Source organism: Lepus europaeus, chromosome 11, assembly GCF_033115175.1.
Source record: "Lepus europaeus isolate LE1 chromosome 11, mLepTim1.pri, whole genome shotgun sequence".
Taxonomy (NCBI): Eukaryota; Metazoa; Chordata; class Mammalia; order Lagomorpha; family Leporidae; genus Lepus; species Lepus europaeus.
This window is the reverse complement of record NC_084837.1, coordinates 25,495,631-25,512,854: the sequence shown is the minus strand read 5'-3', so window position 1 is coordinate 25,512,854 and position 17,224 is coordinate 25,495,631. Positions and strand designations below refer to the sequence as shown.

Sequence of the window (17,224 nt, the reverse complement as noted above, 5' to 3'; positions counted from 1 at the left end):
GACAACCGGGAGAGGGTGGAGGGGTACTGCAGAAGCTGGACTCGCTGGCTGCAGGGCCCAGGGCCTGGGGTTTAGCGAGCGTTTGCAGGAACCACACGGCGGGGCGGGGGTGTGGAAGGAGCATGCGCAGGCTGGTGCTGGGCTCAGAGACCTGCGCTGAGATCCCCTCCGGCTTCCAGACCCAGCTCGGGCCAGAGATGCGCATGGCCCGTGCTGGGCCTGTTCTACTGACTGACAAACTGTGCGAAAGGCACCATTGGGATCCACACAGAATATGACGTGGGCACAGCCGAAACTCCACGCAGCGACATTCTGAGGCTTACAGAGCCCACGGTGCGTGTGGTTTTTACGCGTGGTTGATAACATCAGCTGCTTTGGACACTCTGACCTTTCCTTGTCCCACCAAGAAGGCGATTTTACCCAGCAGTATTTTTACTGGAGGGCTTTTAAAGTTAATAAACAGTAAAGGAGGTTAATAATTAGCGAGAAAATATGCCTGTGGAGAGCAGATTTGTGGTCTAAAACATCAGTCCTTGCCAAATAAAAAGGTGAATTAAAACACTGAAAAAATTTTAAAGTGAAAGACAAAAGCCTTGCCCATTGAAGACATTTTTCCATCCCATGTAAAAATTACTACCTTCCAGTGTGGCTTGAACGTGGTGCAATAACTATATGCTACTATATGCTATCCAGAGACGTTTTTGGTTGCAAAGTTTAAAAATATTTTACAGCACCGGGTTCTAGTCCCCGTTGCTCCTCTTCCAGGCCAGCTCTCTGCTGTGGCCCGGGAAGGCAGTGGAGGATGGCCCAAGTGCTTGGGCCCTGCACGCGCATGGGAGATCAGGAGGAAGCACCTGGCTCCTGGCTTCGGATTGGTGCAGTGCGCCAGCCGTAGCAGCCATTTGGGGAGTGAACCAATGTAAGGAAGACTTTTCTCTCTGTCTCTCTCTCTCACTGTCTAACTCTGTCAAATAATAATAAAAAAAAAATATTTTACATGACAAAAAGAGCAAGAGCATAAATTTTTTTTGTATCAGTGTGAATTACAAGATTATCTCTTCTGAATTTCTGGGGTTCTACTGTACCTCCCTAAGGTGACAGCAGCTAATAATATTGTATGTTTCAGAGAAGTGAAGTGGGAGGATTATACACGTTCCCACCATGAGGTGATGCATGAAAATGCTAATCACCCTGATTTGATCACTGCAAATGTCCTCAAACATCATATTGTGTCCCATGCATGGATATAATTATATTTATGAACAACAACAACAAAACAAGAGGTTGGTGTTTGGTGTAGCGCTGAAGACACTTGGGACACACGCACTCCCCCTCCCCCCTTTGGAGTGCCAGGTCCACTGCATTTCCAGCTTCCTGCTCAAGCGCACCCCAGGAAGGCAGGAGGAGCTGGCTCAAGTACTTGGGTTTCTGCTGCCCACATACGTGGGAGACCTGCATGGCATTCCAGGCTCCGGGCCCATCCCTGGCTGTTGTGAGCATTTCATGAGTGAACCAGTGGTCTGCCTTACAAATACATACAGTTCTAAAAAATAAAACTTCAAGAAAAAAAAAACACCTGCTTATTCTGCCTCTCCCTACTGTCTGATTGCCTCTTTTCTAGTGTCTGCATGAGTGGCTGAAGGGGGGCGGAGCACAGGGGACCCGAGACGGTGGCATGCGTTTAATCTCCTTACAGACCATCTTTAAGGAGGCCAGGAGCCAGCTTGTTCATTTCTGCTGCTTTTGTTCCTTTTGTTTTCGCGGCAGCTTTATCACTTAGGAGTTCACTGCATGGCAGGGAAACAGTCCTTCCAGATAAACGCACTGTCAGCCGAGCCAAACAATCATCCAATGGACAAACACAACAGCCGGTTACTATTTGCTGGGAGTACATTATCTTGTAAAAATAAAATGAAGCAGGTCTCCACTTGTTGAACAAACAGGGAGGGGTGATGATAAGGGGGTTTGTTTGGTTTCCATCACTGTGGGCAAGGGACTGCTCGGCTTTGTCTCGCGTGTGACTGACACCCGGGTCACGAAACACCCACGCCTGCCTGCACCGGCTGCTGGCAGTGACCGTCAGGTGCCGGCTCATGCCCCTCTGCGCCCAGTGAAAACCGTGCGACCCGAAGGTTCCAGGCTGGCGAGCTGTAGCTCTGAAAGTGCATTTTATTTGGCCTGAATGGTGTTCTAAAACATTTTAAAATGGCTTTTCAACATTTGAAAGGCAAGAGAGCTCACTCTCACTGACAGGAACCAGGTGTCCCCAAAGGCCTGGCTTGGTGACAGGGCTGGGGCAGGATGAGCCTGGGACATTTTGCTGTGCCACACAGTGAAGAGCAGGAGAGAGGTGGGCGTTCGGCACCGTGGTTAACTGACTGCCTGAGGGGCCAGCGTTGTGGTGCCATGGAGGTGCAGCAGGTTAAGCCACCACCCAAGACACGGGCATCCCATACAAACACTGGCTTAAGTCCTGGCTGCTCCACTTCCAAGCCAGCTCCTGGCTAATGTGCCTGGGAAAGTCCAGGTTCTTGGGCCCCTGCCACTTGGGAGACCAGGACGGAGCTCCGGGCTCCTGGCTTCGGCCTGGCCCAGCCCTGCCATTGCGACTGCTGGACAATGAACCAGTGGATAGAAGAACTTTCTGTTTCTCTTTCTCTCCTTCTCTGTCTCTGCCTTTCAAATAAACAAATAAATCTTAAAACAAAAGGTTGGCCTCTTAGATGCCTCCATCCCAGATCAGAGGGCCTGAGTTTAGTTACGGGATCCACTCCTAGTTCCAGGTTCCTGCTACTGCACGCCAGGAAAGCATCAGGCTCAAGTAGTTGGGTCCCTTTCACCTACATGGGAGATCCGGGTAAGTTTCTGGCTGGCGGCTCTGGCTTGGCCCAGCCCCAGATTTAGCAGGAATTCGTGAAGTAAGCCAGGGGAAGGAAGGATCTCTTTCTGTTTCTCTGCCTGAGGAAGAATAAAAGAAAGAAAGAAAGATCGGGACAGGAGGTGGGCTGGAGGAGACCCCACTGGTCTAACGCGTGACTATTTGAGAATCAAAGAGAATAACGACAGTGATCGTTCATAACATGCTGAATTTTTAAAAATTCATGAATCGATAGTAACAGTAAAAACTGTTGGGGCAGGTGAGTAGTTAAAGAAAAGTTCTGCCGGCGCCGTGGCTCAACAGGCTAATCCTCCGCCTTGCGGCGCCGGCACACCGGGTTCTAGTCCCGGTCGGGGCACCGATCCTGTCCCGGTTGCCCCTCTTCCAGGCCAGCTCTCTGCTGTGGCCAGGGAGTGCAGTGGAGGATGGCCCAAGTGTTTGGGCTCTGCATCCCATGGGAGACCAGGAGAAGCACCTGGCTCCTGCCATCGGAACAGCGCGGTGCGCCGGCCGCAGCGCACTACCGCAGCGGCCATTAGAGGGTGAATCAACGGCAAAAGGAAGACCTTTCTCTCTGTCTCTCTCTCACTGTCCACTCTGCCTGTCAAAAAAAAAAAAAAAAAAAAAGAAAAGTTCTTTTGCACAGGAAAAAAAAATGAACAGAAAGGATTGTAGAAAAAAAACTTTTAGAAAAACTCTCATTATAACCGATTCAGGTAAGGATGATCAATGGACATTAAAATCATTTGGCAAAAGTACATATAAGAGGGTACTACAAAACATTCATGGAAAATGGAATTAAAAGATAAGTTCACTTTAATGCCAAAAAAAACCTTAAAATCCATGAATACAAGAGGTATTTAAAAAGTTCATAGAAAATGAACATCTTGAAAAACTATGTATGGATTTCAACACATTTTTGCACCAAAATAAAACTTACCTTTTAATTCCATTTTTCACGAACCTTCTCAAGTGCCCTCATATATATAGTTATGTACATCTTCAGCTATAGTTATACAACTGTTATTGGGATAATAAAGAAGTTACATGCACCAGTAACATCAAGTCAATGATTTTGTGAGTGTGGAAATCTTCATGTGGTTAGCTAGAATGTTTCTGCCCCAGAAGGTTCATGCTAAGTTTTTCGGAAAATGGTGGAGCCCAGAGAGTGTGAGCTGTGTGTAAGGGAGCAGCAGGGACCCGGAAGGCAACGAGAGTCCAACAGTGATGAAGCAACCTAGGTAACGGCACAAGAGCGACCACTGTGCTTTTCTTCCTATTTCTATATATTTTGAGGGTTGGTGGTGTTTTTTTTTGTTTTTTTTTTATTCCAAAATAAAAAGTTCCAGGGAAACACCCAGGAGACTTTACATTCTGATTTCTGGCTGTTTAGCCAGGACTTAACATCTAGCACCCTGGGCTTGCAGTCTATGGAGCGGCACACAGGCCATCCACTCCCGACGTGAGGTCCCAGGCACAGGTCATGGTCCCAGCCTGAAGACACCTGCCTCCCGCACTGCAGTACCTGGGGTTCACTGCCACCTCTGGCTCCCGATTCCAGCTTCCTGCTAACAGACCTCGGGAGATGGCGGTGATGACTCGGGTCACCGGCTTCCTGCTAGCCACTGGGAAGCCCGGGAGTGAGGTGCTACTCCTGGACGTGGCCTGGCCGAGTCCCAGCCACCGTGGGGTGGGAGTTGACTGTCTTTCTGGGGAAGGAAGGAAGAGAAGGCACAGGGAGGGACGCGAGCTCTCCAGTTCACCCAGGCTGCACCTGTCTCTCGTGTACTTGACTCATTTACGTTCACAGTGGGAGCCTCGGAGACTCGCGAGTTTCTCATCCCCTGCGACCCATGCAGGAGAATGTGGGACGTGGCTAGAGGCATTTGCAGACCGTTCTCACTAACCCATCTCAACGAGGCAGTTCCACCGTTGGATAGAAGGCACCCAAACACGGCCCCTTCTCAGCCACGGCACAACCGAGTTCTTCAAGATTTCCTCAAACACCCTACTGAGGTCTCCACTGTGCTGGGAAATCTGCCTTCCGCGAGCAGCTGGGGAGCAGATGGCTTGGAAACTTCTGGAAGCTCAAGTGAGACTGCAGTGGGGCGGGTGTACCTGGCACTCCGCCAGCACTGAGCGGACCCGGGCGCTGGCACAGAGCACCACCAGCGGAGTCCTCAGTCAGTGCTGGGGTAACGGGGAACCCTCGCAGGTGCTACTCCTGGCAGCCAGGCCTGCCTGGCACGGAATCTGCCAGCAGTGTTTCTGGTCTGATGTTTGAAAGGTGGGGCCCTCTGGGGGGCAGGACCCTTTGTGTTGAAATTCCATCATGAGGCGGGAGTGTAACACAGCAGTGACGTCACAGTTAGCCATGCCCGCATCCCAAATCTAAGTGCTTGGGTTCAAGTCCTGCCTTGGCTTCCGATCCAGCTTCCTGATAACCTGCACCCTGGAGGCAGAGACGATGGATCAAGCGCTTGGGTCCCTGCCACCCACATGGGAGACCTGGATGGAGCCCCTGGCTCCTGGCCCCGCCATGGCTGTTGAGGCCATCTGGGGAGTGAACCAGCAGATGGAAGCACGTGCCTTCTCCTCCCTACTCCCCCACTCTGTCCCCATCACTCTGCCCTTCAAGCAAAAATGAAACAAAAATTTTCAAAGAAAGAGAAGTCAAGAAGTGTACCCTCTGTTTCTCTCCACGCCGCTGCTCTTTCTGACCTCCCCTGCTGTCCCCCCGCCCCCATGGCTGAGCCACCTGACCGCTATTAGGTGTGTGGCCCCACAGCACCCTGCCCCTCTCAGCAAAGTCAGCGAGGCGATGCTGAGACAGAAATCACAGGTACAAGGTGGGCCGGGTCCCAGGAGGCACTGGGGCTGTACACGGTCACCTGAGAGCTTTGAACAGGATCAGCACCCGAAGCCCCCAGCCGCAGCTCCTGTCCCCAGGCAGTCACACGGCCCCAGTGCCCACGGAACGCTACTGATGGTGTGGGGACAGAGCGGTAAAGGGGGTGCTCCGATCGTTCTGTAGCTAACCACTGCTCATGACTAACTACAGTCATATGAGTGCAGCTGTCGCACTTGCCCGCACCCCACGCACCTTATGTCATTGCTGTTCCCCGGAGTCTTTTTACGTATTTTTCCTAGTCAGTCACTGAGCGCTGTGAAATTCTGATACCACAGAGAGAACGTGTACCTGCACAGGCACCAGACAGAGATCTGTGCTCTACGCCAGCAGGAGGTGGGACTTTTCTGCCCCTCCCTGCAAGAGCCAACTTTCATCCTCTTGGGCGTGATACTGTTCTCATTAAGAATGCATACACTAGGGGCCAGTGTGGTGGCACAGTTGATTAAGCCACACTTGGGACATCTGCTTCCCACATCAGAGGGCCTGGCTCGAGTCCCACTACTGCTTCCAATCCAGTTTCCTGCTAGTGTGTGCCCTGGGCAGCAACACATCACAGCCCAAGAACTTGAGTCCCTGGCACCCACATGGGAGACTCAGATGGAGTTCCTGGCTCCTGGCTAGAGTCTGATCAAGCCCCTGCTATTGCAGACATTTGGGGAATAAACCAGTGAATGGAAGATGTCTGTCACTTTGCCTTTCAAATTAAAAAAAAAAATTCATATACTATATTGAAACATAATAGAATTTCACATGGATATTCTCCCCAACCCCAGGATTATTCCCAATTGGTTTGAAGCATACATAATTTTAGCCTTCTAAAATAATCCAGGGGCAGGTGCTTAGTCTAGCGGTTGACACCCATGTCCATGCTGTAGTACCAGCTCTTACTCCTGACTACAGCTTCCCACTAGTGAAAACCCAGGAAGCAATGGTGATGGCTCAAGTAAGTGGGCCCCTGTCGCCCATGTTGGAGACCTGGATTGTGTTACTGGTTTCTGGCTGAAGCCTTGGCCTAGCTTCAGTCATCATAGGCATTTGGGGAATGAACCAGAAGATGGGAGCATGCTCTCTCTGCCTCTGACATAAAGTAAAACCAAATCAAATCATCAAGCGGTTCTGCAGTGAGACAGAGCAGCTGCTCCAGCAGGAACTGCGTGTAGATTTCCACAGAAGCCACAAATCTCACAGCTAAGGCCCAGCTGGCGCAAGGGGCGGGGGCGCACCATCATCGGGACTTTAGAGCCCCGTGTTTGCTACTTGAAGGCTCTGTGTGTGGAAGCAGTGGAGTTGACTCGGGGACAGACAGAACTGTGCCTGCATTCCAGCTGCTCGACCAAGAGGCCTTGGCAAATCATTAACCACCCTGAATCCACCTGCAGACGGGGCTAACAAGATCTCCCTTCTAAAGTGTCATGAGCGTAATCTGTGCAGCCCGGGCAATGACTGGCAGTCTGTCCAAGTCTCCGGGTCACAGCCCCTACCTGCCAACTGACCTACGTGCTTCCCTCTCCTGCTCTCCAACGTTTCATGTCTTGGGGGGGGAAGGGTTGTCAAAGTAACATTCTAGCTACTGCTTTTAGCAGTTGAGTGCTGTGGAGCTGATCTGTTCTAACGCCCCTGGTACCATCTGCCACACGTGGAAGCGTGCATGGGCATCCCATGGTGCCAAGGTGCTGCCCTGGCCTCCAATCCTTCTAAGAGTGCTACTCATTCTGTCCCTGCTGGATGGAATCTTTCCTTCTCACATTTTCATCCCAGAGAGGAGGCCCAGCAGCAGAGGCGTGGAGCCTTGCTAAAACCAGGATTCTGATCTGGCAAGCTTTTCCTGGCTGGGCACATAGATGTTCCCCAGGTGGCTGAGCTGGGCTCGTACACCGACACTTGCGTCATACAGAACCAGTGCCCGCTTCCCACCACAGGGCCTGTGGCGCCTCCAGCCCATTTGCCTTCCCAGCATTTGTCTTCTGCCATCTGGCTCCTGTTGTGACCACTGCCCCGCCCCTCCAATTTGCCTTGAATAGACTTAAGTTCAAGTTTTGGAAAGTAGGGGGGGGGGGGCTCTCCCCTATGGAATTCATGTGTTATCTTCACATCAGCAGGTGTAACACGCCCCTCACGAGAAGTGCTACATGCACGGCTTGGAGCCACTTACAGATCCTGTTACATAATGAGTAAGGGTGGGCTGGCACCGTGGCACACTAGGTTAATCCTCTGCCTGAGGCGCCAGCATCCCATATGGGCACCGGTTCAAATCCTGGCTGCTCCTCTTTCAATCCAGCTCTCTGCTGTGGCCTGGGAAAGCAGCAGAAGATGGCTCAAGTGCTTGGGCCCCTGCATCTGCATGGGAGACCAGGAAGAAACTCCTGGCTTCAGATCGGTGCAGCTCCTGCCATTGCGGCCATTTGGAGAGTGTATCAATGGAAGGAAGACCTTTCTCTCTGTCCCTCTCACTGTCTGCAACTCTACCTGTTAAATAAATAAATAAAAATCTAAAAAAAAAAAAAAAGAGTAAAGGTAGCATGTGGAAAGAATCTGGCAACATTCCAGATAAATAAGAGCAAACGTAATCTCCTAGGTCATAAACTGGCCTTTTATTACACTATTACATGTGCTTTTGCTAATCGTAACTCAAGGTCATGATTCCAGCACTTTTTCCTCCTACGTCACATTTTCTCTCTACTGTACTGACATCACCAGTCCACAAACATAGCTACGATGCCCGTGTGAGACAACAGCCACTCTGAAAAACCTTCTCTTAACTCCACATCTTCCAAGCACCTATGGCCCCATTTCTCCACTTCCCTTTTCAAAATAAGGTTTCTGTCCATAAACTGCTACTCCTTTTTAAAATTTTTATTCATTTTATTTTTAAAATTTATTTGAAAGGCAAAGAGATAGAGAGATGAACACAGATCTCTCTTCTGCCAGTTCGTTCCCCCAATGCCTGCAATAGCCAGGACTGGGCCAAGCTGAAGCCAGGAGCCGAGGGCTCAACCCAGGTCTCCCCTGTAGGTGGCAGGAACCCAAGTACTTGAGCCATCATTTGATGCCTCCAAGGGTGTACATTAGCAGGAAGTTGGAATGGCAAGCAGAGCTGGACTCAAACCTAGGCGCTCTAAGATGGGATGGAGGTGTCCCAAAAAGCAGCTACACTGCTGCCCCAAACCATTGACCCTCTCCACTTTCTTTATCACGAGACACTTAAAAACAGTCGCCGACACTGCTGTCTCCACTTCGCTCCTCTCATCTTTCAGGAACCCTTGCTCATGCAGTATTCATTCCAACCATTCCACACAAACAGCTCTCGTCCAGATCTCAAATAAGGGGTGGCGCTGAGGCACAGTGGGTTAAACCACGGCCTAAGAGGCTAGCATCCCACACAGGTGTCTGTCCAGGTCCTGGCTGCTCCACTTCTAATCCACATCCCTGCTAATGTGCCCAAGTATTCCAAGTGCTTGAGCCCCTCCACCCATGTGGGAGACTGGATGTTCTTGGTTTCTGGCTTCAGCCTGGCCCTGCCCATTTGGGGAGTAAACCAGCAGATAGAAGGTATCTCTCTGTCCCTTGCTTTCTGTAACTCTGTCTTCAAAGTAAAAAATAAATAAACCTGAGCTGGCGTTGTAGCATAGTGGGTAAAACTGCCATATGCAATAGTGGTATCCTGGCCGGCGCCATGGCTCAACAGGCTAATCCTCTGCCTTGCAGCGACGGCACGCCGGGTTCTAGTCCCGGTCGGGGCACCGGATTCTGTCCTGGTTGCCCCTCTTCCAGTCCAGCTCTCTGCTATGGCCTGGGAGTGCAGTGGAGGATGGCCCAAGTGCTTGGGCCCTGCACCCGCATGGGAGACCAGGAGAAGCACCTGGCTCCTGCCTTCGGATCAGCGCGGTGCGCCGGCCGCAGCGGCCATTGGAGGGTGAACCAACGGCAAAGGAAGACCTTTCTCTCTGTCTCTCTCTCTCACTGTCCACTCTGCCTGTCAAAAAAAAAAAAAAGTGGTATCCCATGTGGCAACCAATTTGGCTTCTGAATGCTCCACTTTTTTTTTTTTTTTTGACAGGCAGAGTGGACAGTGAGAGAGAGAGACAGAAAGGTCTTCCTTTTTCCGTTGGTTCACCCCCAATGGCCGCTGTGGCCGGCACACTGTGCTGATCTGAAGCCAGGAGCCAGGTGCTTCTCCTGGTCTCCCATGGGGTGCAGGGCTCAAGGACTTGGGCCATCCTCCACTGCCCTCCCGGGCCACAGCAGAGAGCTGGCCTGGAAGAGGAGCAACAGGGACAGAATCTGGTGCCCCGACCTGGACTAGAACCTGGGGTGCCAGTGCCGCAGGCGGAGGATTAGCCAAGTGAGCTGCAGCACCGGCCGCTCCACTTCTGATCCAGCTCCCTGCTAATGTGCTGGGAAAGCCCTGGAGGATGGCAAGTACTTGGGCCCCTCAATCCATGTAGGAGACCCAGATGGAGTTCTAGGCTCCTGGTTTTGGCCTGACCTAAGCCATCGTGGTTGTTTTAGGGAGTGAACCAGTAGATATAAGATCTCTCTCTCTCTTTTTTTTTTTTAAATTTTTTGAACATTTATTTATTTATTTGAAAGAGTTACACAGAGCGGCAAGGGGTGGGGGTCTTCCATCCACTGGTTCACTCCCTAAATGGCTTCAACAGCCAGAGCTGCGCTGATCCAAAGCCAGGAGCCAGGAGCTTCCTCCGGGTCTCCCACATGGGTGCAGGGGCCCAAGGACTTGGGCCATCTTCCACTGCTTTCCCAGGCCATATGGGATGCCAGCACTGTGGCATAGCGGGTACAGCCACTGCTCTCTTGCTGTCACACATCACTCTGCTTTCCAAGTAAACAAATCTTTATAAACATGCAACAGCACATCAAGAAGATGACTTTCCAGATTTTTCGCACAAAAATCAACTTATCATTTCATTCCAGACTTTGAAGTCCCTTTGCAGATCCTGTAAGCAGGACATCAGGTGACCAGGGGAATCTCTGTTTCCAGAAACAGTGGTTATTGTCATCAGATTGGGAAGTACAAAAAGTAAATGAGGCCACCGCTCTCAGCAGCAGCCGGAGAAATGGGACAGACATGGGCGATCACATACACACACACACCACACGTACAATTACCCGCAGGTCCTCACACACGCTGGGACAGACATGGGCGATCACACACACACACCATACACACAATTACCCGCAGGTCCTCACACACACGGGCACACACAGGTGGGTCAGAGCAGCCTCAGCACGTGGCTGTCACCGGCTCTCTCTGGGGAAGGACTGTGTGTGGCTTCTAACACTGACTTTCCTGGTTCAGTATTAACACGTGTTTCTCCTGGGACATACTGCTGGTAAGTGGTTGGTAGCTGGCGTTTTAAAATGCTGACAACCTTATCCTAATCTGTAGAAAGAACAACAATGTTTGGAATTCTGTTGGCCCATGAAGTCCAAACATCTTCAAATAAATGACGATCTTCTAGCAGAAGACATCTTGGCCAGCGTCTGTTCTGTTCAGAAGAAAGCTGACCTCGGCTGCGCACTCACAGCCTCCCCCCAGGGCTGTGCAAAGGAAAACCCCAAGAAGCCACTGAGTCGCTGAACTGCACACCTGCTGTAGGCCCACCCTGCCGGGCTGCCCCTCCCCCACACCACCACCACCACCACGCTGCCACCGGGGCTGCCTGGAATTCACACACAACCCACAAACACACACACACACACACATACCCCCCACACCCCACACACACACCCACTCACATACCCCACACACACATACACACCCCACACACACACCCCACAAACACACCCCCCACATACCCCCCTACACCCACTCACATACCCCACACACACCCCCCACACACATACACACTCACATACCCCACACACACACCCCACACACACAAACCCCCCACACCCACTCATATACCCCCCACCCCACACACACACTCACATACCCCCACACACATACACACTGAGATACCCCACACACACACCCCACACACTTACCCCACAAGCATACACACAGCACACACACACCCCACAAACACACACCCCACACGCCTACCCCACACACACCCCACACACATACCCCATAAACATACACACAACACACACACACACCCCTACAAACATACACACACCCCACACACATACCCCATAAACATACACACAACACACACACACACCCCTACAAACATACACACACCACACACACATACCCCACAAACATACCACATACACACACCCCACACACATACCCCACAAACATACACACACCACACACATACCGCACAAACGTACCACATACACACACCCCTACACACTTACACACTCACAAACATACCACACACATATCCCCCCCACACACCCCACACACATACCCCTACACATACACACACTATGCACATACCCCACAAACACGCCACACACACCACCCACACCACCCACACAACCCACCCACCCACACTCACACACTCCAACACGCCACACACCTGCCCTCCACATCACCCCCCCCCCCCGTCCCGCACACACCACACTGGTTTTTCTTCTTCTCCCAGCCTGTTAGCACCCAGCAGTCATCTTGGTCACGACTTTGGCCTCGACAAACTGTGTTCCCTCAAAAAGCTGCTCTCTCCCCGGACACCTGTTCCTGGGATCCCCCGTCTGCCCTGAATGCCTTCTCTCCCATTCGGCCTCCCTAACATTTCAAAGTCTAGCTCTGACACTATGTGCGCCACTCAGCACCCACGGAGGGGCTCTTACCCGCCCTGCACACCCAGGGGAGGGAGCGTGTGTGTGTGTGTGTGTGTGTGTGTAGAATTCACCTCACGGGCTGTACGGCTGTGTGCCAACACTGTGATGCACACTTGGGTCTAATGAATAAATCAACGGAGAAAATACTTTATGTAACGTCTCCTTAATCCACTCATTCAGCAGCTACTGATTACGTAGCTATCATGGGTTCGCAGTATCACAGAATTGTGAAAAGCAACAGCTCCAAGATCCGACCGCTAGCCTCGCAGTCCCAGCGCCCCGAGCCGGGGATGCCTGCGCCCGCGCCCGAGGTGTGGGAGGCCGTGCGTTGAAGGCGTCCCCATGCCTGCAACTCTGTCCTGAAGAGCACACCCACACTCTCCTTCCAAGAGAACAAAACTCCTTTCCCAAGTTCAGGGCCACACCGACCCTTCCCGAGAGCTTCTGTTAGCTTTTCTCCCCAGTCTAACAATAACACCTATTGGAGTAGTGGGGCAGAGAGAGGCGGAGGCAGGGTCCCCATGGCGGAGGAGCTCAGCCAGTGCCCTGCAAACACAGAATTGGCTCCATGGGAGGGGAGATTCCAGGGCACTCCCAGGCGGCCTGCAGGCTCAGAAATCAATTCTTCCTCTGCTAGGAACAGATTTTTCTCTTTGGAGCAAATGAACCCTTGGGAATGCGATTATCACCTGTGGGGGGAAAGCCTGCGAAAGGGCAAGCACCCAGCAGCCAAGAGAGACAGAACCTCTCCCCCTGCGGCGAGGGGGATGGGCAGGGCAGGGTGGTCCCCGGGCCCTGGGGGAGGGTGCGGAGAGTGAGCCTTAGGACTTGATCTCAGGACGGGCAGGCAAAGGACACCGAGACCCAAAGCGCGTTTTCCTGTTAGCCACCCATTCCACGGATCCAAAGCCTGGCAAGTCCCACACAGGGTCCTGACCTAGAAATGACCCCAGGCCCCTAGGCCATGGGGAAAAGAGAGAAGCTCAGAGGCAGTGGAGGAGCAAGAATCAGAGTCACTCCAGGAGTTCCCTACCTGTCACTCAAGCACCTGCGCTTCCCTTGTCATTGAGTCAGCTTCTGAGAGAGGCCACAGAGGCCAGGACTGTGCCAAACAAAGTGACTCCCCACTGGATGCATTTCACATTGCCACATTCCGGAAAGAAGCCGTTTCTATCAGGGGCTCCTGATAAGCAGCTCCCCACAACTGCTCGGAGAGCACAGTCTCCTGGGGCAGCTCACAGGTACTTAGGCTGCCGGTCTCCCTTCCTGAAGGAGCAGGACATTGGGATGCTTGGCAGCAGATGTGTGTGATGAGAACCTGACAGCTAACGAACAGGCTGACCACAGGTGACTGACTGACTCTCCAAATGGGCGAGAATGCCGAGAGAAAGGAGCCTGGGAGTTTAAAAAAATCAAGAATGTTTTTGGTCCTTGTTCTACCAAAGTGTGACGGCTCTTGAAAAGCCAGGTCTACAGGTGATACAGGAAAGATGCAACTAGAAAACAAGTTAGGGGCCAGCGCTGTGGCGCAGTGGGCTAAGCCTGGGGTGCTAGAATCCCATATGGGCACTGGTTCTAGTCCTGGCCGCTCCTCTTACAACCCAGCCCTCTGCTATGGCCTGGGAAAGCAGTAGAGGATGGGCCAAGTGCTTGGGCCACTGCACCCACATGGGAGACCCAGAGGAAGCTCCAGGCTCCTGGTTTCGGATTGGCTCAGCTCCGGCCATTGCAGCCATTTGGGGAGTGAACCAGCGGATGCAAGACCTGGCTCTTCTCCTCTCTGTCTATAACTCTACCTCTCAAATAAATAAATATTTTTAGAAATGGTATTGTGCATTAAAAAAAAAGAAAGCAAATTAAAATATTCAGAGTGTCTCTGAAAGTGAACATCATCTTACCCATAACTTCTGGCTCTTGAAAAACTTGGTGGAAATGGAATGCAAAGATAAGTTTATTCCAGGGCAAAATACCCACCCACACAGGGGGTCTTCAGAAAGTTCAGGGAAAGAGTATATAACGAAAAGAACTATGCATGGAGCTCAAAAAAAAAAAAAAAAAAAAACGCAGCGAAATAAGCTGTCTTTGAATTCCACTGTCCCTGAACTTGAGAAGTCCGCCTGTGTACCACTGTACGTGCGTGTCACCGGGGACGGATGGGACCGGGTCCCACGCATTCCTGTGACAGTGCAGCCGCTCTCTTCTTTCCCTAAAGCCCCAAACTTCACTGCAAAGAGAGCGGGAGCCGTACCTTGAGCATGCGGATTTCCCGAAGGGCGATTTTCTTTATGACAGGGTCATCTTCGGATTCCAGGAACCTCTTGATGGCCACGACCTGGCCCGTGTCCCTGTTTCTGCATTTGAAAACGACGCCATAGGATCCTTCGCCGATCTTGCCGATCTTCTCATACTTCTCCATCACAGAGAGGGACACCTGGACACGGATCTCCGCATAGTTTGGAAAGGTCGCCCGTGGACTATGGGCACGCGCGGACTGCACTGAGGCCCCAAACCACCAGGGTTTTGGTTTTCTGGGTCTTTTTCCCCCCAAGGACCTAGAACAGAGCAAGAGCACCTGTGAGAGTCAGGGACCAGCCCCTGTCTTTCAAGATTTTCTGTTTTTTTCTTTGCTCCTCAGCAATGCCAATTCTGCCAGGCGCCACAGCCTGGGCTGGCCAGATGAAGCTCCCGCCTGTAACCCATCACCCTAAAAGGCTCGCCCTGTAAGGCAATCTGTCATTTACGGTTCGCTGCATCCAATCTGAGACACCTGAGCTCGCCGGAGACCCGGGAAGGCGAGGGGCTCCCCCGGTTCTCATGTCGGGGCTCATTTCCCCGCAGCAAGCAGACACCCGCGGGCCCCCCGGGCCTCGGCCGGTCGCTCGGGGCCTCCTCCCCGCTCCTCCCCGCTCGGCGCCGCCGGCCTTTCCCCGCCTCGCGCCGGGCCCGCGCAGCCTCGAGCGGCGCCACGTGGCGGCCCGGCCCCGGGCCCCGCTCCGCGCCGCCCGCCTCGCCCAGGACTCACGGCTCCGCGGCGGCCGCGCCGCGCTCCCGCCTCGCCGGCTCTCTGGCCCGGCTGGGCTCGCGGCGGGCACGGCCCGCGATCCCCATGGGAACCGCGCCCGCCCCGGGGCTGGCCTGGGCGGGGCCGCCGCGCTCGCTGCGGCCACGGGCGCCCGGGCCGGCGGCCGCGATGGGGGCGGCGGCCCGCGCTTCCCCGCAGCGGGGTCGCCGTCCGCCGGGGGCCGCCTTGGGGGGCAGCTCCTCGGTCGGTCGGGACTGGGGCTTGGTATCGGGGAGCCCGCGCTGGGCGAGGGGTGAAGCCGGAGATGAGGCGAGGCAGCCCCGGCCCCCCTGGCAGGCAGGGTCCCACGGACCAGGCGCCTTCGGGTGGGCCAGGTGGAACGTTCCAGGTTTTAGGATTCCAGTTGGCGGTCTGAGTACCGCAGCGGAAGCTGCAGGACCTGGGACGATCCTGAAAGGAGCTGCATTGCCAGTGCGCAGAGGCCGCCGCACCTGCTCCTGTGTTCCATTCCTCTCGCCCAGCCTGGGATCACCGTGCTGTTCCCTGGCCCAGCAGTCCGCTGCCCCGTGTAAACCTGGGTGGGGCCCAGGATGGCTGGAGGTGGTCTGTGAGCCCCCCTGAAGCTGCTTGCCGGTGGCGACCCCTGGAGCTTTGCCTCTCCCGGAATGTCTGTAAATAGGGTCTTACCTTCTATAGCCCTTTGAGGGTAAGTTTCCTTCATTTCAACCGCGGTGCCGGTCAGATTCCTCCCTGTTGTTCCATTTATCAGCCTGCAGTCCTTTTCAGGGCTGAGTAGGTTTCCATTGTCAATGTCCCTGTGCGTGTTTATTGGTTCTCAGTGGAAGACTATCTGAGCCCTCGTAGCACCTGCCACTGTAAACACTCAGGCCTGGCCCTCCCTACGGACACGTTTGCATGTCCCTGGGGAAAATGCTTAGGAGGAGGCCTGCTCGGTTGTATGATAGCTACTTGCTTTTCTAACTCCCAGATGTTTTCCTAAGTGGCTGTTCCATTGTACGTTCCTGCCAGCGCTGTTCCAGTCGGTTTGCATCCTTGCCAGCCCTGTGGGTTCGCTAGAGCTTGGCCATTCTAATAGGTGGGTGACAGCCTCCTGTGGTTTCAGTTTGCATTCCGCTGGTGACTAACCCTGAGTAGTTTTGCATGTGCGTATTTGCATCTGGCTGTTTTCTCTCTTGCAGGTTCTAGGACATTTGGGTAAATTCTCCGGGATTGTCTATGCAGTCTCCTTTTTGGCAAATACTGACTGTGCAGTTCCCTCCTAATTGGTGCACATTTCCTTGCCTCGCTGCACTGGGTAGGATAGACATCCGTGTCTTATCGCTGATCTTAGGAGGAAAGCACTGTCTTGTTCCATTCTGGGTACTGTTGATGTTTTTGTAGATACAGTGGCAGGCAGCATCAGAGGGGCCCCACAACACCTGCCCCAGAGAGGGGTGGGCGTGGCCACCTGGTGCCTTCCAAGGAGCAGACTTGGTGATACCTGATGGGCTGTCACTTCTGAGATTAGCGGGGAAGGACCGGGACTTCTGCCTTGGATTTTCTTGGGTGCTCTGCTGGCCACTTGCTGTGAGGGAAGTCAGGTGTCATGTTGTGAGCTGTCCCCTGGAGGGGTATGAGGGGCTGCCAACAGCCAAAGAAC

At 53.1% G+C, this 17,224-nt stretch overlaps 1 protein-coding gene across 1 annotated transcript in view; it reads right to left on the bottom strand.

Annotated features, from left to right (window-relative positions):
• Positions 1-15,625, bottom strand: part of CDKL1 (cyclin dependent kinase like 1) — a 60,617-nt gene extending 44,992 nt beyond the window's left edge. The window contains exons 1-2 of the mRNA XM_062205160.1: positions 15,565-15,625; positions 14,791-15,094 (exon numbers count right to left, since the gene is read on the bottom strand). Of these exons, the coding sequence (XP_062061144.1) occupies positions 14,791-14,958 (168 nt within the window). The 5' untranslated portion in view covers positions 14,959-15,094; positions 15,565-15,625. The remainder of the gene's footprint in view (positions 1-14,790; positions 15,095-15,564) is intronic.
• Positions 15,626-17,224: the final 1,599 nt, after the last annotated feature.